Source organism: Castor canadensis, chromosome X (genome assembly GCF_047511655.1).
Source record: "Castor canadensis chromosome X, mCasCan1.hap1v2, whole genome shotgun sequence".
Taxonomy (NCBI): domain Eukaryota; kingdom Metazoa; phylum Chordata; class Mammalia; order Rodentia; family Castoridae; genus Castor; species Castor canadensis.
The window spans coordinates 21,107,475-21,130,485 of record NC_133405.1 but is presented as its reverse complement, the minus strand read 5'-3'; the positions used below and the strand labels follow the sequence as shown (position 1 = coordinate 21,130,485).

At 36.1% G+C, this 23,011-nt stretch overlaps 1 protein-coding gene across 2 annotated transcripts in view; it reads left to right on the top strand.

Annotated features, from left to right (window-relative positions):
- Phf6 (PHD finger protein 6) overlaps positions 1–23,011 on the top strand; it is a 49,357-nt gene that overhangs the window by 8,863 nt on the left and 17,483 nt on the right. For both annotated transcript variants that reach the window (XM_074063843.1, XM_074063842.1), the window contains exons 4-5: positions 9,754–9,887; positions 10,158–10,201. In XM_074063843.1, coding sequence (XP_073919944.1) covers positions 9,754–9,887; positions 10,158–10,201 — 178 coding nt within the window. The remainder of the gene's footprint in view (positions 1–9,753; positions 9,888–10,157; positions 10,202–23,011) is intronic.

Here is a 23,011-nt window from a genome sequence, read left to right as displayed (position 1 = left end):
GTGGTTCCATTTCCCTCTTAGCTGTCTCACAAAAATTCTGTTTGTTTTTGAGGTCCAGCTCAGAGTTCAAGCTTGCCTCTGTCATATCATACAGTACAGCACAAATGCACAGTATGCAGTGCATTTGGCACACATACACAAGTCTTTCTGCCACACCATATTATGGACTCTGGGAGAGTAAAGGCTATATTCTTTTTGCCTAGCATAGGATTATGTGGGGGCAATACATGAGAAACACTTAGCATGGTGCTTGTTGTCTCCTTTGTGCTCAATAGCGTTCTAATAAGTAAGTGGGCACTTATTGTTGGTTCAATTTCAAGAAGAAAAGGGGCTTCAGTTGGATAAATTGTGAAGTCTTAATAATGGTTGAGGTATAAATTGACCAGGAAAATCAAAGCATAACATAAAATTCTTGTTTTTGTTGATTAGTGTTTTGGTGTTGCTTGCAGCTTTAGCAGTTTGCAAAGGGGAAGAGAGATCTAGATGGAAGAATCAGGTTGGTTATTTCTTCAGGATAGTGGAGAGCTGTGAGGATTTTCATGTTTCTTCAGCCTTCATTCTCCAAATGTGGTGGTGTTGTATTTGTCAATTAAAATTTAAAATTCATCCATCTGTCTATTAAATACTCGAGTGCCTACTTTGCACCAAGCATAAACATTTGGACATAAACATGAACAAATACAGGTTAGTGTTAGAAGTAAATAAGGTCACAGGGGAGCTGGGAAAGAAGACCATAGCTGATTCACCTAGGAAATCAAAAAGCTCCACAGAAAGTGACATTTGAAATGTGGTCCACCAGAGAAGCAATGCTATGGAAGTCAAAGGAGGAAGGAAGAGTTTCAAGAAGGGTGTGGTGAAAAATACTAAATTAGCACTGAAGGCTAGTGTTAAAGTATAGAGTGTATGGTTCATTTAGAGTTTACTAAGGGCCAAGTGGAGCAGCCACAGGGCTGCCTCTTGCTTTCTACAGAAGCATAAGATACCAAGTGATTATTGGGGTATCCAAGTCCTTAAAGCAGTGGGACCAGTCAGCTGTACTAAATCAGAAAATGGGTGGTTTGCAGACAAGTATCTTTTGAAAAATGTTCCCTAGTGAATTTTTTTTCTGCTTTTTAATTTTTTTCGATAGAATTGGGGTTTGAACTCAGGGCTTTGAGCTTGCAAAGCAGGTGCTCTACTACTTGAGCCACACCTCCAGCCCCCATCCCCCCAGTGACTTTTGATGAATGCCAAACTTTGGTTTTTGAAGCAATGTCTAAATATGTTGCTCAGACTGGCCATGAACTTGTGATCCTCTGCCTCGACCTCCTGTGTTGGGATTGCAGGTGTCTTCTACCATGCAAACTATTTCTATAAATGGCCATATAATAAATATTAAGGCTTTGCCAGACATGTGGTCACAATTATAATCACACACAACACACAAACAAATGAGCATGGCTGTATTCCAATTAAACTTTATTTACAAAAACAAGTGGTAGAGCTGGCACAGTGGCTGAAGGGGTAGAGCACCTGCCTACTAAGCGGGAGGCCCTGACTTCAAATCCCAGTACTGCCCTCAAAAATTGAAAATAAAAAGCAACTGGTAGACTGGATTGGGCCCACAGTGCATCTACCCTAAGAGTGCTTTGGGAGGAAAAGAAGTAAATTTTCTTCATGAAGATTTGTTCATTATTAGTCAGTAGTAGTGGTGCACACGTGTAATCCCAGCACTCAGGAGGCAGACACAGGAGAATATCCAGTTTGAGATTGGCCTGGGCTACATAGTGAGACCCTGTTTCAAAAAAACAAAAAAAAGATTTGTTCACTATCATATATGTCACTATATATTCCCAGATAAGTGGGAATTTCAATGTTCATAGGTTTGGTTGTTTTTTTTTGTGGTACTGGGGTTTGAACTCAGGGCCTATACCTTGGGCCACTCCACCAGCCCTTTTCTGTGAAGAGTTTTTTTGAGATAGGGTCTCAAACTGTTTGCATGAGCTGGCTTTGAACTGTGATCCTCATGATCTTTGCCTCCTAGGGTAGCTAGGATTATAGGTGTGAGCCAACGACACCTGGCTATTTTATCTGAAATTTACATTAAAGTAAACAGTGCTTTATTTTGGAGGTGATTAAGGAGAACAAATGTAAGGACAAAGAAACTTCAAGTCTAGTAGAGAGAATTATTGGGTCTTTGGTTATTACTGAATAAGTTTATTTAAGTGCACATTTTTTGCCTTCATATAATACTTTTTTATACTTGGGAATGCCATAACTTTATGTTATTATATAATTCTCATTTTTTTACACTAATAGAGGAGAACCAAAACCCATAATATAAAATTGCCTAGCATGTGTAACACCCTGAGTTCAATCCCCAGCATTGCAAAAACAAACAAAAACCCCAAACCGTAAAATAATTTGTATCTGGTTTGGAGGGATGTCTTAGTACTTGAGCATGTCTGTGCATTTGGCATTCTTCACAGATTAGATATAGCAGGCAGCATGATGGTTTACAGTACCCAAGACTGGAAAGACCCATGTCTGAGAAGAACCTAAACAAAAAGATCTGTACTTAGAAAATGTCTGTATGAATCTTTCAGAGGAAACCAAAGAGAAACTTCAAAAGCTCCAATAAGAGAATTTATTTTTCTCATCTGTCATGATTCAGAAAGTTGGAGTTGGAATATGTGATACTCAGAGGAAGGTCAGGAGATTATGTCAAGCCAGAGCTTGGCAGGCTTGGTTTATTTCCCTCCAATTTCCAAGATTTCCAAAGTGATCTGTTCAGTAACTGCTTAGATTTAGTCTGCTACTCTAGTAAAAACTTTACAAGTACTTTCAGTGGCCCTATTTTTTCGAAGCACTTGGAATTTAAGGCCCTAGTCTATGTTTCAAGCAACCTGTCACTCTTCACTTTTAACAGCTTTCAAATTTCTTTGTTTTTTTCCTAGCTATCCATCTAGTTCTCATAAGTAGTATTAAGTTTGTATTTATGTGAGACCTCCTTCAAAATGCTTTTGCATAATAGTAGCTATAGGATCAAACAGAAGCAGCTATGAGTTCATTTTCTACCCTCCCTTGAAATAGCTTTTTTTTTTTTTTGATTTTTTTTTCCATTTTTCTTTTATTATTCATATGTGCATACAAGGCTTGGTTCATTTCTCCCCCCTGCCCCCACCCCCTCCCTTACCTCCCACTCCACCCCCTCCCGCTCCCCCCCTCAATACCCAGCAGAAACTATTTTGCCCTTATTTCTAATTTTGTTGTAGAGAGAGTATAAGCAATAATAGGAAGGAACAAGGGGTTTTGCTGGTTGAGATAAGGATAGCTATACAGGGCATTGACTCACATTGATTTCCTGTGCATGGGTGTTACCTTCTAGGTTAATTCTTTTTGATCTCACCTTTTCTCTAGTTCCTGGTCCCCTTTTCCTATTGGCCTCAGTTGCTTTAAGGTATCTGCTTTAGTTTCTCTGCATTAAGGGCAACAAATGCTAGCTAGTTTTTTAAGTGTCTTACCTATCCTCACCCCTCCCTTGTGTGCTCTCGCTTTTATCATGTGCTCATAGTCCAATCCCCTTGTTGTGTTTGCCCTTGATCTAATGTCCACATATGAGGGAGAACATACGATTTTTGGTCTTTTGGGCCAGGCTAACCTCACTCAGAATAATGTTCTCCAATTCCATCCATTTACCAGCGAATGATAACATTTCGTTCTTCTTCATGGCTGCATAAAATTCCATTGTGTATAGATACCACATTTTCTTAATCCATTCGTCAGTGCTGGGGCATCTTGGCTGTTTCCATAACTTGGCTATTGTGAATAGTGCCGCAATAAACATGGGTGTGCAGGTGCCTCTGGAGTAACAGTCTTTTGGGTATATCCCCAAGAGTGGTATTGCTGGATCAAATGGTAGATCGATGTCCAGCTTTTTAAGTAGCCTCCAAATTTTTTTCCAGAGTGGTTGTACTAGTCTACATTCCCACCAACAGTGTAAGAGGGTTCCTTTTTCCCCGCATCCTCGCCAACACCTGTTGTTGGTGGTGTTGCTGATGATGGCTATTCTAACAGGGGTGAGGTGGAATCTTAGTGTGGTTTTCATTTGCATTTGAAATAGCTTTTTTAAAAGGAATTTTTAACAAATAAATTGGACAGCTGTCAGGTAAGTAGGTAGGTCAGAGGCCATTCTGTCCTCTAACTATGTTGGGTGTGTGAGGTATATTACTGTAAAGTGATAGACTTGTAGTTATAAATGTTTTGAGGGCATCTCTGAAAATTTGCCCCAACTGCACAGTCCTGCTTTATAGTTTTATTGGAGATCATGCTATCTTATTAAAACCAAAAGGAAGAGACAAACAACTATGTAAGGTGAGCTGTTCATTCTTTAGTTTTGGCTTGTAGCTCCTGTGAAAATATCCTGTGTACCCTGTCCTTTCTCCAAGTGCTTTTGGCATTTTTTTCTTTGCCTTAACAGGCTCAAGAACACAGTTTCCTTTTGTGTCCTTTGCATTCTCTGTGTAGTCATAGCAGTTTTCTTGTAGCAAGTGTATCAAGAGTAGTTAACTACAGTGCTTTGCAGTGAGAATTTGTATCTATAGTCTGTTAGTAAGCGATTTGTATAGTACACATACCACAGTGTAAGTTAGACAAAGCTAAACTGTAGGAACTTATATCTGGCCATCACATTCTAGTTTTTCTCCTTCCTTTCTGCCTATTCTAGGACTTGGCAACATCCTTTTTGTTTAACTCCCCAAAGCTACTGAGAAAGTGATGGCTTTCTTTTTGTTACTTAAGACTTTTTCTTTTTTGTGATACTGGAGTTTTGTGGTTTGAACTCAAAATCTCATGCTTGCTAGGCAGGTGCTCCACCACTTGAGCCACTCCGCCAGCCCTGTTTTGTGTTGAGTATTTTTGAGATAGGGTCTTGTGAACTGTTTGCCCAGGCTGACTTGGAAACACAGTCCTCCTGATCTCTGCCTCCTGAGTAGCTGGGATTGCAGGTGTGAGCCACTGGCACCCAACTGTTCCTTCAGACATTTTTGCAAATTGAATTTCAGTCTTAGCCTGGTTGAATTGATTGAAGAGCAGGTATGTCCCAGTCTCTGGTTCCTTCTGTACTTTAGCTAAGTCTTAGTCTTTGAGTTCCTCATGTGTCCTCTCTCATGTATGACTTAGTTCCTCTTTCATCTGTAGATCAGCTCCTCAAGACCGATTATGTGGCCCCACTTAATGTAAGTTAGTATACCATCTGACCACACTATAGAGATGCCATGCAACTGTCTGTAATAGACAGGACTGTCGATTCCAATAGACCCAGTTTGGAACTGATAATTAATGATTGAAGTTTACCAGATCTATTAGGAGCAAAATGAGTAGGAGAGTAAAGAAAAATCTAGCAGTGAAGAAGTTTTCACCTGTGTCTGAAACAAGACTATGAAATTAAGGTATAAGCAGGATAAACCAAGAACTAACATTCATACCTACATTGGAAGAAGGAAATTAGCTTGCAACAGAATATTTGATAGGCGGGTCAGGTCCTTTGGGAGGGAGGTTAGGGAAGGAGGCCTACCATTGTTCTTAAAGAACACATTCCTCTCAGGTTAACTTTCATTTTCCTTCATTTGAGGGAGCCATGGGTACAGTGTAAGCATAGTGATGAATGACAGAGATGACCCTCATTTTCTGAGGGACTAGTACTAGTAGGGACTGTGGCAAATTGAAGAGCAGTAATCTTATGAAAAGGGGAATACTGCAAACCTTTATTTGGGTCTAACCAGCTGATACCTTACTGTCATGGTGGTGGTGGTTGGAGGGGTCCCATTTTCCAATCTTTTTCAAGACAGGGCTCTTTAAAATTTTTGTTTCCCATAGCATTTTAAAAAACTGTACTAGCTACCTGTCTTATTTCTGCACTTGTAAAATTTTTCTTTTTGATTTCTTAGTTCTCCAACTTGTTCCTAGCAGAGCTAACCTTTTCCTCACAAACATTATTCTTGCCACCACACATTCTATATTCCTTCCACTGTACTGTTCTCCCTAATTTTGCCTTTCCCAATCCTAGATCAGACACTTCATAAGGTTTTTGGCTTGTGTTTTTCTTTTTTGATATGGGGTCTCCCTGTGTAGCTCAGGCTGGCCTCAAACTCACTATATAACCCAGGTTGGCCTTAAACTCTTGATCCTACCACCTCAGCTTCTGCAGTGTTGGGGTGCCTACCATGCCTGGCTTATAGATATTTTTAGGAGCATCTGAAGATAATTTTGTAAAATCTGTAGGTTTTAGAAATATGAATGAGAAAAAAATATAGTGCAAGATTCAAATCTTCAGTAACAGAGTAAACTTAGAATTGACTCCTACTTTGTAAGGCACAATGTTAGTCTTTAACAGAATTCATTCTAGGACTGGGAATGATGCTCAGGTTAAAATACTTGTCCAGCCTGTGCAAGGCCCTGAGTTTGATCCCTAGCAACACAAAGAAGAATGATTCAGTCTAGGAGGAATTAATGGATAAAATTATGCATATATAAAAGTAATCAGTCATAGAAAGGAGTGAAATGGTAAGAACTCGAATAAATACTGTATATCTTGATGCACAAGATTTCAGGAAAATGGATTATTTCAAGGGGTAGGATATAGCATAGTGGACTTAAAGATTATAGTATTTTTTCCTTTTTTGCATTTTATAAGTATAGCAAATGTAAATTTTGTATGTTAGTATTGTTATGGATAATTTCTGCTATTTTGTTAGTGTCTCACCAGAAATTTCACTGCTTACATATGAACGTTGCATAAAATAGATCCTGTGAATTCTAATTCAGCAAAATTCCTTTTGCTGAGCGTGGTGGTGCACACCTGTTATCTCAGCACTCAGGAGGCTGAGGCAGAGGATTGTGAGGTCCAGGCCAATCTGAGCTGCATAGTTAGACCCTGTCTCAGAAAACAAAACAAAAAAATAAATAAATTCTATTCCTTGAGAAGAATTTTCCACTCAGTATTTTTATTGATGTCTTCCTTTTTCTTTCTTCCTTGAATGAAACTGACAATAAAACATAATAAAGTTTTATTCACTCAAAAAGTTACAATTGCTGTAGTTGACTGGTTATTTGTAAAATGGACTTATTTTTACCATAGTGACTTAAACCAGATCTTTGAGCAGATCTGCATTTGTAACCAGCCTAAATACATTTCGAGATACTTGGAGCTTTCAGTTTCCTTATTCTCACCAAACTGAGAGACAAGTATTGAAGACATTTGGAAGCATTGCATTTATGATTGTAATTCACATAGTTTGTCTCAGTTTTCCACTTAACATTATACATAAAACTTTTCCATTTATGCGTAAAGCTTTTGCCATTAAAAGTTTTTTGAAGCCAAGTCATGGTTGCACACATCTGAAATACCAGCACTTGGGAGGCTAAAGTAGAAAAGACCACCAGTTTGAGGGTAGCCTGGGCTACAAAGGAAGAACCTCTCTCAAAAAAGCAAGAACATTTTTTTTCTTTGAAAAGAGTGGCTGGGGGTGCAATGAAAATCCAATGGGGGGGTAAACTTGTTCTAAGTATACTGTGCTCATGTATGAAATTATCACAGTGAAATCCCATCGTATTATTAATGTATGCTAATTCAAAAATAAAAATTAAAAAAAGAGTAGCTGTAGAATATTCCTTCATGTGGATATAGTATAGTTTATTTAAGTATTTTTCAGTTGTTTTCCATAGGTGATTTTCATTTGAGACTATTCTAAATCTGTAATAAATGAGCTTGTGTATAAATTATTTGAGCCTGATTATATTTTGACTAGATATATAGAAGTAAAATTACTGGATCAGAGGAGGTACATTTATATATGTGTATATATACACATGTATATTTATGTGTGTATATATATATGTGTGTGTGTGTGTATATACATATATATAAACTTGGAAAAGTTCTATATATAAATATATATAAACTTGAAAAAGTTCTCTGAGAACTAAGGTGAATTGCTTTCCAGTCTCCAGTATAGGAGAGTACGTATCTTATTCTATCTCAGTACAGTATTGTTAATGGCATTTCTTTCACTTTTGCTTGCTAATTGAAAATATTTTTTGAAAGTCTACCCATTTAAACCCATTTTAGGTATACTTTCAAATAAATTATTTGCAGTAGAGTTCTTAATGAAATGGAGTAATTTCTGATTTGTTAAGTTAAAAACTTAGATTATGAAGCAGTATGTATGTAATTACATAAAAAATACTTTCATGGGGTTCGGAATGTGTAGCTAGCTCGGTAGAAAATTTGCCTGGCATGTGTTGAGGCCCTGGGCCACACCACACCACACACACACACACACACACACAAAATAAATAAAAACAAGGAAAGAAAAAAGAAAAATACTTTCATGTAAGCATTGCAACACTGTAAAGTTTCTCTGCTTGGTGAGTATGAGTGATTTTAAATTTTCTTTGTGCTCTTTTCTGTTTTGCAGAATTTTATAGTAAGTATATTTTTAATCAAACATGTAATACACTAAAATAGTAAAACTTCATAATTAAGCTATGGTACAACTGCTCTACTTCCTTAAGAATTTATAAGCCATCCAAGAGCTTTCCATGCTTGATAATTTGGCACGATATTTCTTTTTACAGCAGTACTTTGAAGTTTCTGTATTTATTTGAGGAAGTAGGATATTTCTGAAGTATTAATAATGGGCCCTGGCCCTCATGTTTTCTGGGAAGTACCTGTATTGAGAGTATTTGCTTTTGACATTTTGATATTTTGGATGAGTTTGAATATTTGATTTGCTTAGAGAAATGTAAAAAATTTCGTTAGAATTTATATTAGTATACCAAAATTGCTTAGGTGCCAAGTAATCCAAAAGTTAGGATAGTAAATGTTGAGATTTCGTTTTGTTTTTTGTTTGTTTGGTTTTCAGACAGGGTTTCACTATGTAGCCCATGCTGTCCTTGAACTTGTGATCCCACTGCCTCAGCCACCTGAATGCTGGGATCACAAGCATACTCCAGAGTTTAAAACAGGGTATCTAGCAACAGCAGTTCTTTAGTTTTACCTTACTGTGAATTTATTTTTGTATGGTGTTTATAGCTTAGGAGATAGCCTCATTAAAAGTCCACTAAGTACAGTACATTAAAATATGTGAACCAAAACCATGAACAATCATTGTATACTTTTTAAAAATAATTTTTCCTAAATAGAGAACATGACCCAATTAATCAGTATGAATTATCCAATAAATTCAGAAGGTAAGGCTTATTAAAATATGTCGAAAGAATCTGTTCTTCTCTCTGTTTACCTGAATTCATAATGTAAGAGATAAGAAACATAGATTAAATTGAAGTAGATGAGCGTATTTTTGCAGTGTAATCAACATGACATCACAAAATACTCTCAGAGCTTGAGGTATTAAAAAAACTATTTCTTTTTTCCTCTTTACTTCCCTCACTTCAAATTAATTTTGCCAGGTTCCTAAAGGTTTTTTTTTTCTGAGATTCTCAGTGATGATTTTGATTAAGTGGACATTTGGAGGGAAAAAGTTTTCTCTTAGCATTCCAGTTATTTCATCAGTGTTTAACATAAGAAAAATACCATCGGAATAATTTTATTCAAATTACTTCTAGAAGGGAAAATAAGAAAAATAACATTAATTACAAAAATTTCCAGTAATCAGTTTTTTTCCTGACAGCAGTTGATATGCCTCTAACCTGTTAATCACATTCTTAGCAAAATTGCATACTAATAATACTATTCTTGTTGTTTTTCTATAGATGTGTTCTTTGTGCCATTGTCCTGGAGCAACAATTGGTTGTGATGTGAAAACATGTCACAGGACATACCACTACCACTGTGCATTGCATGATAAAGCTCAAATCCGAGAGAAACCTTCACAAGGAATTTACATGTAATTGTTCAACTTGTCCATAAGTTTTTGTAAACAATCATATGCTCTTGTAAAATATTCTTCCCATTTCAAAGTGTTTCATCATCATCATAAAGGGTGTTTATAAGGAATTGAATCCTTAAAGAAGTGGTGTAGGAAGTTTCATAATAAGATTTTTTAAATCTACTTTGCAAATGGGGTAAAGTGTATTTCTCATTTTCCTAATTTGAAAAATGAATTTAATTTAGTTTGCATACCTTGTAATTTTTTTATATTTCATTTTTTTCATAGGGTTTATTGTCGAAAACACAAGAAAACTGCACATAACTCTGAAGGTATGTCATTCAACCACTTCCCAGTTGCAAAAAGGAGTTTGAATAAAATATGAGTACTAGTTTTATATTCATTTTTACCATAAGACATATCAATATTAAATACATTTAGAGGAATTAGGAAAAGCATCAGTCTAAACTAATGTACATAGTGAAGAACTAAATTTTTAAGAAAAAAATATTATCCTGAATATCTTATAAAGTATATGTTGAAAATTTATTTCACTTTAGAAAAAAATGATGCTAGGAGTAGCATGTTCCTATAAGGGTGATGATGGGAATCCCTGCTTCCATCAGATAATATGGATAATGTGAACCTAGGAATACTGGGATATTTTATGATCACCAGGCTTTCTGTTAAATTTTTAATCACATTATAGTACTCTTATCCATGGTTTTACTTTTCGCAGTTTTAGTTACTCCTGGCTGCAGTTCAAAAATATTAAATGGAAAATTCTAGAAATAAACAATTCATAAGTTTTAAATCAGTTTTATTGTAGTATATTATTATGGTTCTATTTTATTATTAGTTATTATTGTTACTGTGCCTAATTTATAAATTAAACTTCACCGTAAGTAGGTATATATAGGAAAGAAGTAGTGTACAAAGGTTCAGTACTATCCATGGTTTCAGGCATCCACTGGTGGGGATCTTGAAACATAGTCCTCACTGGTATGTAGGGACTACTGTACTTAAAAAAATAGACATGTTAACAAGTAACTAAATTTAAAATAGAAATCTTTGAAGTTAATTTATAGTTTGTTTCCAATTAAATTTATACAAAATCAGGTTAGTCATGTTTGTATTATAGTTAGCCAAGTTGTACTTGGTCTTTAAAAGGTATGGGAAAGTTCTCAGTTGAATTCTGACTTATTTCAAACCTTTTTGAACAGATGGTTTTGAAACTTTCAGTAGAAATATAAGATGGATTTGATTTAACCTGAGATTGTTCTATTCCTTCATTTAGATTAGAGATCTTTACTTTTTTTGTTAGCTTCTGAAAACATGCTGCTTAAAATTAAAATGGACTAAGCATATTGTTTTAGGACATTGTTTCTTTTATAAAGACTTACATAATTTTTGGTGTTAATGTAATCAAATTGATGCCTCTTTTTGATCTCTAGACTTGGCTTTTATAGTACTGAACTCCAGATTTATCCAGCTACGTTAGCCTGCTGGCTTAAAAGTACAGTCATATTGTATTGAAATACCACTGTACCCCAAAAGTATGTACAGTCATTATGTGTTAATCAAAAATTCTAAAAAGAAGTGATTTGGGAGATGGAAATGCTAACCACCCTGATTTGATCATTACATATTTTATATAAATATTGAATTATACCTGGCCCTATATAGATGTACAATTAAAATCAAATTAAAAATTCAGTCTTTTTACTGTTCTAAGGTAAACTGAAAGAACAAAATGCTTTTGGAGTGATAAAGTAGACTGAAAATCTTTAAACGTCTTTCCTTCTGTTTTTCTTCACTTAACCCTAGAATCAGACCCAAAATCTTTTGTGAAAGGTTATAAATAGGGGCTGGGGGTGTGGCTCAGTAGTAGAGCCCTTGCCTGGCATGCACCAGGCCTTGGGTTCCATCCGTAGCACCACAAAAGAAAAAAAAAGCTAATGTGTAAGCTTTCCTACCTTTTATTTCTTCAGAACTTAGTGGCATATTCATGTGATACTCTTTTGAGATTGTAGTGCCATATATATTAACAGCTGAGGAGCAAGACTCATGTTGTGATTAATGCAAGTAGATGAGCATACTGAGATAAGACATTTGAGATAAGGGTGATTAATATGTACTAATTACTATAGCCAGCTCCCATTGTAATTTTTGTGTTTCTGAAGATGATACTACCATCTAGTGGTAGAGAAAAGTCACTGCAGACTTTGTAAAGAATAATTTTGCTTGCCTTTTTGCTCAGTGAAACTAGTGAGAGAGATCAGATTTCATACTATTCATGGCAACTTTTCTTTAAATTAACTGGTAGGATTACTGCATCTTTAAATTGGAGATAAGAATTCGTTTTAATTTTGGGTTTAATGTATACTTCTTTTTTAGTTTTTTATTTTACAAAATAATGGGTTTCATTATGACATTTTCATACATGTATACAATGTACTTAGAATTTTGACTTTTATTCACATTCATTTAGCTCAGCTTACTTTATTTTGAGTGCTTTGGCAGAAACAACTTCCAATTGTTCTGATGGGAAACACGTTCGACTTTATGATTGTGATTTATGATGAGGGGTTATAGCATTGGATTTCAGGGACTGTCTTTGAGAGTTGTACTGTATTAGTCTCTAGAGCACAGAAACTGATACTAGTGGCAATTTCTTGATCGTTTGCCATCTGTTCCTCAGTGCTTGTGATACTTAATATATGTTAAATGCTATATGCTTCAGTTTGTCACGTTACCTTTATATAATTGAAATAGTAAAGAATAGCTGCATAATAGAACAATTTAATTTTCCTATCTTAAAACAAGATATTATTTAATGTTAAATACCTAAAACCCATGTCATCTTTTTTTGCTTTAGAAAAAACTTGACTGCAAAAACTTGTGAAAGCACTGTTTTTTTTTTTTAAATCTGTGTCCCAAAGTATTTAGCTGTTTGGATAAAGTTTTGAGCTGTCACTATGTCATTAGATTATTAGAATGCCAGTTCTAGGAACTATATATGTTTACCTGTTAGTGGTGATGGCCTCAGATAGGCTACCTGTAAAATGATTTGAAGTAAGCAAGAGAGCATTTCTAATTGAAAATGTCTCCCCTGTCAGTGGTGACAGCTAAGGATAGTGTTACTCTGGAATTATACATAGATCAGTAAATTTATTTTACCTATAATGTGCCAGTTTGAGATACTTTTAAGCTATCCAAGTGGGGATATCATATAAGTAGATGGCTTATATGGTTCTTGCCTTCAGAATATAAGCCTTGGGTAGTGATAAAAAATTTCCAGGTTTGAGTGTAGATAAGTTTGTCTCTGTGAGTGGAGGAAAGAGGAAAAATCTCTTAAGGAGAAAGTTCAGAAGAGGAGAGGGGAGAGGACCCAGGCCTGGGTCTCTTGAGGAATGTTTACAGTTAAAAAGATGGGCCTGAAAAGGGAGAGAGGGGAAATGGCTAGAGAGGTAGGTGAAAAGTCAGGTTAGTGTTAGGTCCTAGGATTTAAGGGAAGTAGTTCCAGAAGAAACTAAATGGTCAATTTAGTATGCCGTTGAAAAGCAACCATTGGATTCAGTGACAATGGAGCCATTGATGACCTTAGAGAATGCTTTGGGTGTAGTAGTAGGAACGAAAGCCATAAGCCATACGGATACGTAACTTAGAGCAAATGCGAGGTGAGTACTTAAGAGATAGGGATCACCCAGGTGCTGGTGGGTCACGCCTATAATTCGGGGTTCAAAGCTAGTCTTGGGCAAATAGTTCTCTAGACCCTACCTTGGAAAAAAAAATCACAGGAAAAGGGTTGGAGGAATGACTCAAGCAGTAAGCGTGCCTGCTTAGCAAGCATGAGGCCCTGAGTTCAAATCCCAGTACTGCCAAAAAAAAAAAAAGAGAGAGAACATAGGTAAGCTTTCTAATATGTTTGCTTGTAAAGGGACATGTGAACAGTTGAAGGAAGTTGAAAGATGGCTTTTTTCCCCCTGAATTTATACTTTTTTGAGTGATGCTAGAGATTGAACCCAGCCAGGGCCTTGTGCATGCTAGCACTCTACCACTGAGCTATACCCTGAGCCTTAGACTTAAATTTTTAGAGCAGTTGCAAATTCATTGCAAAATTGAATGGGAAGTGCAGAGTTCTCATGTATCTCCTGCCTGTGCCCCCTCATTGTCAACATCCCATGCCAGAGGGTTACCTTCATTACAATCAGTGAACTGAAGTGACACATCATTATTACCTAAACTTCCTAATTTACATTAAGGTACACTCTTGGTGTGGTACATGTGTATAATGATATGTATCCACCTTTAGATCATGCAGAGTAGATGAACTGCCCTAAAAAGCTCTTTTGCTCCACCATTCTTTCCTTCCCTCAAAACTCCCCAGAGATATTTTTATTGTCTCCATAGTTTCACCTTTTCCAGAATGTCACATACTTGGAATTATACAGTATATAGCTTTTCCATATTACCTTCTTTTACTTAGTTGACTCTTATTCGTAAGGGGAGGGGGCTTAGTTAGCACACACCCTTATGAGGAAGAGAGTGAAGGTACCAGAAAGAGGATTTAGCCCACAAGCAAAGTGATCTGCCTGTGATAAGAAGACATTTCCATTGTAATAGAAGGGAAGGAAGAAGATAGGTGGCTCCTATCTGGTCTGTCTTCTCTGGGAAGGAGAATATAGGGAGAGGTATGAGGGTGGGAAGTGAATGACAGGTGGTCGAAAGAAAAACTTTGAAAAGTGAAAGAGGATGTTTGTATAGAGAAATGTAAAGTTTTCAGGCTGGATTGTGGATCCAGTTGAGGTTGGTGTTCATGTTGTGGTATCCAACAATCAGGTTCTGTGACTTTTCCTCCAGCAATTTAAGATCCTGGATATGACATAGAGAAAGTGGTTAGTTGGTTAATTCAGAATTGGGGTTTTATTGAGTTCAAACCAAAGAGGAGGAGGGGAAGAAGAAGAATAAGAAGAATTAAACTTAGAATTAGAATTATTGGGATTTTTCAAGTGTGTTCAATGAATAAGTAATGGGATAAGGGAGGTTAAGGTACTTGTAAGAGAGAAATCTGAGTTAGAAGGAGGGAAGTGAAGGCAGGAGAATAAAAAAAGGAAGGAATGGACTGGAGATCTGGTGAGGTCAAAGAACAATGAGATGAAAATACTTGGGAAAGCCAATATTTTGGTCCCAAAGTCGATAAAGGGACCTCAGAGGGAGAACCATTTTAGTGATTGTAAGGTGTCTGAGTGTGAATATAGGAATTGAGTGGTTGTTGGAGGATATCACTGAAGATCAAGGAACTGAGTGTCTAGTTGTTAGTTTGATTGTCTATGTGGACAGTTGAAATCACCCAGGATGAAGACAGGTTGAGATAAAGAAAAGGGCTGTGGACTTCATTAAAGATAGTTTGATGCATGAGGTAGAATGACTGGGAGTTAGTACTTGTTAGCAACAAGGAGAGAAAATGGTAGCATAGCTCCTTTCTACTCAGAGTGTAGATTAGCAGAATTGACATCATTTGGGACCTTATTAGAAATGCCTAATGTCAAGCCTTACCCCGACTTACTAAATAGCAGTCCCCATTTTAACAAGATCCCCAGTGGTCTGTATTTAAAGTTTGAGAAACAGTGGTTTAGCTAAATGGTGTGGACCTCAAAGATGCATGCCCTTTTACAAAGTGATAGAGAACTAATGCATTGACAACACTGTCTAGTAGAAATTTCCTTGGTAATAGAAATGTTCCTTCTTTACATCTTACAGTGTAGTAGCTACTAGCCACATGTGCTTATTGGCTAATGTACTTAAAATGATGTCATGCTTTTCTGTTCATAATAAGGAATTTATACTTTAAAAATGGACAAAAATCACCAGAATTCACTCCCACATCTTATATTCTTTACCTTTATTTTTTTAAAAACACTTCTGGTTGGGTTGGGATTTGAACTCAGGGCTTCGTGCTTGCAAAGCAGATGGTCTACCGCTTGAGCCACAGTTCCAATTGCCCTATTTTATTTTATTATTTGTTCTGCTTGGGGGGGTTAAACCCAGGACCTCACGAATGATAGGCAAGCGCTTTACCACTGAGCCACACCTCAAACACCTTTACCTTTTCTTAAAGCAATATTTCAAAAATGTCAAATATTGCTAATAACAAATCGCTCTATCTTATAACTGATAGTACTAGTCTCTGTTTTATAGAATTACTTTAATAGGATAGCTTGTCACTAAATATTTGAGTACCTGCAAGGAACTGTGATGAGATATGAAAAGTAGTTCATTTAAAATCATTTTCTGGTGGGCGGGAGAAGTGACCCAAGCATTGTATGCACATATGAATAATAAAAAAATTTTTTTAAATAAATAAATAAATAAAATCATTTTCATTAAAAGGTTAAGGCCCTTATACTTAGCAATTTGTGTTGAGCAAAAGATTCTGTGATGAGATAGGAAAATACGTAGAGTAGATGCTAGGCATAACTGTTCACAGCAAAAATATGTAGAATGGGGCTAGGGATGTAGCTCAGCAGTAGAGTGTGCTTACCTGGCATGTGCACAGCCCTGAATTCAGTCCCCAGCACCACAAAGAAAAAGAGTATGTAGAATGAAAGTCATGATCACAAACATAACTGCAGGTCAGTGTAGATTCTTGAATTCATAAGGAACCGAACTTGTAGCGTATTATTTTTCTCAAATTACCCAGTATATAATGGGCACTCAAAAAATGCGTGTAACCTCTTCAGTTTCTTTGACTTGAAACTAAGAATAATGTCTCATATGTCATTTATCTTTCCTTTTCCCATAGCTTCTCTAGTGCAGGTATTATTAGAGCAAATTGAGTTAACAAAACAATTTTTCAGTTTTGGAGCCAGGGGAGGACATAATTTAATGTGTCCAACCAACTGATTAAAAATACTTGATAATACATGAAATATTTAGAGATAAAAGGATATAATATTGCACGGTACTCTTATTACCTTTCAGGAAAAAAAAAGTCTATGTATATAGAGACAGGATGAATGAAAAGCAGATGTAGTAAAATATTATCATGTATGGAATCTTAAGTGAAGGGTATTAAGTTTGACATTACTTAAAAACATGCAGTAGTGGTAAGTGCTAAAATTACAGAGACCATAAAACCTTACACTTTCTTAGACAGTGTAAAGGAATCTTTTGTGCCTTACCTTGGTCATTGTAGTCTCAATTTTATTCAAAGACCTGGTCAATTCCCTAATGGATAGTTCTGAAACATTATATTAAAGATTGCTTCTCAAATAATGTAATTCCATATATGTTTCAGGAAATAGGTCACTATGGAAGTATGTTGGAAGGAAGTCACAATTTTTTGCATGCTAGCTGAGCACGCCACCCACTAAGCAACATCCCTAGCCTGAAAATTATAATTTATATAGATTGGAAGTTTTTGCCTGCTTTAGTATTCACTTAGTGTATTCTTCCCCTTGTCCTTTTCTTTAGAATATGTTCCAGTTTCTGGTCTTCATTATTGTTATTAAATGGAAATTTAGACAGATTTTAATGTGGTTGTTAAAGTCTTTTAAAATTCTTACGTTTAGCCAGTGGCCTTGATCCGATCACTACACATTGTCTAATGTATACTGAAATGTCACACTATACCCCATAAATATGTACAATTACTATGTATTAATTACAAATTAAAAGTATAGCTGGGTATAGTGGTACAAGCCTATAATTCCAACACTCAGGAAGCCAAGGTAGGAGGATTGAGAGTTCAGGGCTAGGCATGGGCTATATAGGTGAGTTTGAGGCCAGCCTGTGCTACATAGTAAGACCTTGTCTCAAAAAATCAAAAAGAATTAAAAATATTAATTTTAAAAAACCTTTAAGCTTAGTAGTATTGAATGCGCTTATAAAGTGTTGGGAAGGCAGTATCATACACTGATTAAGAGTACGGGTTTAAAATCGGGTATGTGTTTGAATCTTAGCTCTGTTATGTTCCAGTCACATGATCTTGAGAAAATTACTTGATATCTCTCAGATGAGAGATACTGTATCTATAAAATGGGGACTTGAAAAATAACAGGGCGTGGGATATAGCTCAGTGGTAGAGCATTGCCTAGCTTGTGGGAGGCCCTGAGTTCTATCCCCTCCACAGGGTGGGGGGACCTTCCTCGTAGACTGTTGCAAGGATTGAATGAAGTAATACATGTGAAGCTCTCAGGAATATTCCTGGCACATGGTAAGTGTTTAGTAAATACTGTATATCATTGTTGTCATCCCTTTGAAATTCTCCCTACCTTTATTACTACTCATCTTTTCACGTACTCTTCCTTGGAAGACAAGGGAATTCAAATTGTGTTTCTGCTTTAACTTGGAGAATTTTGGTAACATATTCATATTGTAGTCTTTGCATCATGTAGAATTGACTCCATATTTTCTTTTTGATTCACCAGACTTATTGACCACCCATGTACACAGGACTGTTCGGCACCATATATGCTCATCTTTTATTTAGCATTCCCTACAAACTTTCATTATAGAAACTTTGAAATGTACACAAAAGTAGACAGAACAACATGTACCCATCAGCCAGTCAGCAATCTTTAGCTCATAGCCAATCTTGTTTGATCATTCCCCATCTGGTTATTTTGAAGTAAATTTCAGGCATCATATTTTATTTCAGCACACTTACTGAAGAATAATGTACTTTGGATGTCTGCTACATATTTGTATATACATATGTAGATGCCTGATACATTATGTATAAAATACTGATGCTTTCCTGAAGAAGCAGAAAGCTGAGTTCACTACCAACACAGAACATCCAGAGCAAATGCACATTGTAACTGCATTGGAAAAGGCAGGTCAAGGGACCTGCCATTTTCCTTTTGTAGCAGCTATAAAAGTGCAAAGCAGAGGTGATGATACTTGCCTCAGCCTTATTGCCTGTTTATTGAGTGCCTGTTTGGTGTGGGCATCCTGGGAAATTTAGAAAAGAATCCATTGGTAAGCAAAGAGCTTACAATCAACATGTTATGTCAGGAGTAATAACTACTAAATTAATAGAGCTTTATAGTTTACAAATCATTTTCCCCAAGTCATTTGGTTTTGGTTTTGGTTTTTTGTTTTGTTTGATTTTGTTGAATTGAGTCTCACTATGTAGCCCAGGATGGCTTTAAACTTCTTCAGTAGCCTAGGCTGGTCTCAAATTCCTGATCCTGCTGCCTGTGCCTGCTGAGTGCCGGGAATATAGATGTGAACCACCACACCCAACTTCCAAGTCATCTGTTAAAGCAACCTTGTAAGGAAGGTATTGCTATTAGTCCTGTATGACACATGAGGAGACTGTCTTGTAAAGGGTAGGCAATTTTACCAAGTTAAGGCATAGTGAATGGCAATTTTATACTTTTTGTCCGGAAGTCCTTTCTGTTTCACACCATTAGTTGGTGTGAAACCTTAGAAGGAGAACAGAAGTGGAGCATGTATCGGGAGATATAAACTGAGGAATACATTAGATAAGAAGAGAGTCAGTTAAAGGACAGAAAGGGCTTCACAGTGCTAGGACGAGGAGAGCTGAGTCCTAGTAGGTTAGTGGCTTCTCTGCCCCATAGGCGCCATAACAGAGGCAAAGTGAAGGGTAACAGAGGGAGGGATCTGGCCATTGTAAAGTGACAGAGACTTCTGAGGGCTGTACCCATAAGAGGCCAGGAATGTTTGGTGGCACAGGATCTTATCAACCTGGATTTTTAGAAATTACAGCTGTATGGTACTCATTTATTTGAATAGGTGCACGAATATCAAGATCAACAGTACAAATACTACACACTTGGAAGTAGGTTTTCTTCTCATCTTGACCCTTGTGTCTCAGTTTCCAAATTCCTTTGCTAAAAGTAAACAGTACTGTCAGTTTTTTAATGTATCATTCTAGAGCAATTCATTGTATACATAGACATATGTATAGCTGTCCTTTTTCTAATTTTCAGGAGCATATGAAAATGTGTATTTCTGTGACAATAAGTATTACCATTTTAAAAGCATACTTGTAGTTACTCATTGACAAATATTTATCCCACTCTTTAGCTTCATGTCCTTGGCCAAAATTACTTAATCTTTCTGAATTTTGTTATCTTTAAAGTAGGGAGTTGGGAAGATGACTGATACAACTTTATGGGTTTGCAAACTGCATAGCACATCTGCATATAGCAAAAACTTATATAATGAATATTTAAATACATATAGATACCTAAATATATATTTACAAATGAAAGCTGTCAAATAGCAAAGCAATGAAAATAACTTACAAGTTGTATAAAAGGGGGCTGGTTAAATACAATGGATTACGATCAGCTCTCACAAAGAAGATTTGTACTATTGACATGGAAAGTTGTCAAACTACATTTAAATAGAAAAGGAAAGATGCAGAATAGTAAACTTCATATGTCATTTGTTATACACACAATAGATCTTTAAAAGTCTTTTAAAAAGCACCTGTATCGTCAGAGGGAATAATAGTTGATATTTATTGAGTATGTCTATGTGCCAGGCACTGTTCTAAGTACTGTATATGAACTAACTCATGCAATTTATTCAAGAATCTTCTGAGATAGGTCCCAGATCTAAGATGTTCAGTATATAGCCAATCCAAAATTTGAATTAGGGTATGTAGAGTCTGAGGCTGTGAAAGGAAGTGGTTAACAGGGGTTAATTCCCATGGAGGGAGGGCAGAGACTGGCTAGGGGGCCTGCTGGATGTACACAGCAGGTGGAAGCAGAACAGAGAATTTCTACTTCTTTTATGCAGCTAGCTCTTTTATAATAAAAAATTTTTTAAATATTAAGTTTTTACAATTTTGAATTGAAGAGAAAAAAGCAATAGGTTGCAACCATGAAAAAATTAAATACAAGTCCTGTGACTAGCTTTGTAGTCACATTTTCAGTTACTTTTTAGGATAAAGTCTTGTAACTGAAATCACTGGCTCAAAGGGTACATACATTTTTGAGAATATGTTTATTTTCTTTGTTATTAGCATATATTAATTGTGCGAAGTGATGGGCTTCATTATGACATTTCCATGTGTGCATGTAATATACTTTAATCATATTCACCCTCTCTGTTACCCAAAGGATATAAACTTTTTAAGCTTCCTAGTATACATTCCTATTATTACTTTCCAGAAAAATCATGCTAGGTTATATTCTCATCAGTGATGGATGAACATCCCCCCTCTTCATCACATTAAATATTACAAATTCTTATAATTACAAAAGTGGCACATTGCTCATTGTTTAAAACATTAAATAGTACAAAAATATAATTAAAATAGTTCAAAAAGCTCTCTCCTTACCTCAAATCATGTTCTCTGGGAGTAGCTGGTATACATATATTTCTCCAAAATCTTTTTAATATGCAAACTTAGATATATATGCAGTTGCACGCCTGTTCTGAATCTAACAGTGTTATGTATACACAATATTATACAACTCACTGTTTTCTCTCTGTGATATATCACAGACCTTCCTTGTTAGCATGCAGATCTACTCTATTTTTTTAACAGTTATGGTCCATAGAATAACTAGGGCCATAACTTATTTAAGAATTTGTCTATTAATAAAAATAGGCAGGCTAGTGGAGTGGCTCAAGTGGTAGAGCTCCTGCCTAGCAAGTGTAAGGCCCTGAGTTCAAATCCCATTACCACCAAAAAAATAGGCTATGTTTATTTCTTTCATTATTACAAATAATACTACAACAATCTTCCTTGAACAAATATAGTTATGTACTTAATACAGTGACTATGGGATAAAGTCCTAGAAATGGGGCTTTCTGATCAAAGGTTCTATGCTTTTAACATTGGGAATAAGTACACTGCTTCTGAAACCATTTACCCAGTTCGTGTTCCTGTCCACAGTGTAGACACTACATTATAGATAGTAGGGTAAAGGGTAAGCAGGTAAAAATAGCCTTTACCTGGCTGGTTTATTATTAGTCTTTAATTTTTGGCAATCTGATTATCTCCATTTAATTTTCATTTCTATTATCACTAAGACTGAGCTTCTGTTCATATTTTTTAGTCATTTATTTCTTCTGTGAATTGCTCGTTCCTAGACTGTGTGATTTTTCTCTTGAGGGTTTGTCTTTTTAAAATTGAATTATAGGCACTCTCTTTAATATAGGGGTTAATTTTGTTGCTATATGCAAGTCATTACCCAATTTATTTGATTATTTTTTCTTTTCTTTTTTTCAGCTCTGATGATTAAACTCAGGGCCTCGCACATGCTAGGCAAGAGCTCTACTGCTGAGCTACACATCCAGGCCAATTTATTTGTCTTTTAACTTGCCTTGCAATGCCTTTTGCTATATAGAAGTTACTAATTTTTAGTCGCATCTCACAGTCTTCACCTTTATGGACACTTATGTGTCCTAATCTCAAGCTGATATTAAATAATTCTATTTTCTTCTGTGGTATTGATAGCTTATTTTATTATTAGATTTTAAAATTAATCTCATAATTTTTTCATTGTTTAAAATAATGGGTAGGCAATTGTGACATCATTTCTTCTCCCCACTCATCTGAAATGCCACCATTATCATATGCATATTAGTCTTTTCAGACTTGCTCTTCTCTTTCACTGATATATGTCTATCCTCATGCCAGTTTTTTTTTTCCAGTGCTGGAGATGGAACCCAGGGCCTTATGCATGTGAGGCTAGTGTTCTACCACTCAGCTGCATCCCTAGCCCTTGGTTTTTTGAGACAGGGTCTCACTATGTCACACAGGCTGGCTTTCAACTCGTGAGCATCCTTCCTCGGCCTTCTGAGTGCTGGGATTATAGGCAAACACCACTCTGCCTGGCTACTCATGCCAGTATTTTAAATGCTGTTACTTTATAGTATATTTTATATCTTTTTTGAAAAGATACTACTAAACTGGGCAGTGTGGTATGGAGCTATAATCCCAGCTACTTGAGAGACTAAGGCCGCCTGGGTTAACATAGTGAGACCCCATCTCAAAAATAAAAAGATGTTCTTCTTCATTCTTGTCTGTTTACTTTTCCCAAAAACCAGAATCAACTTACTTTGTTGGAATTTTATTAAATTAAGTTAGCAAGAACCAATTTTCTAATACTGATTTTGGTCATTACCTTTCTCTACATTTAGAGACAACT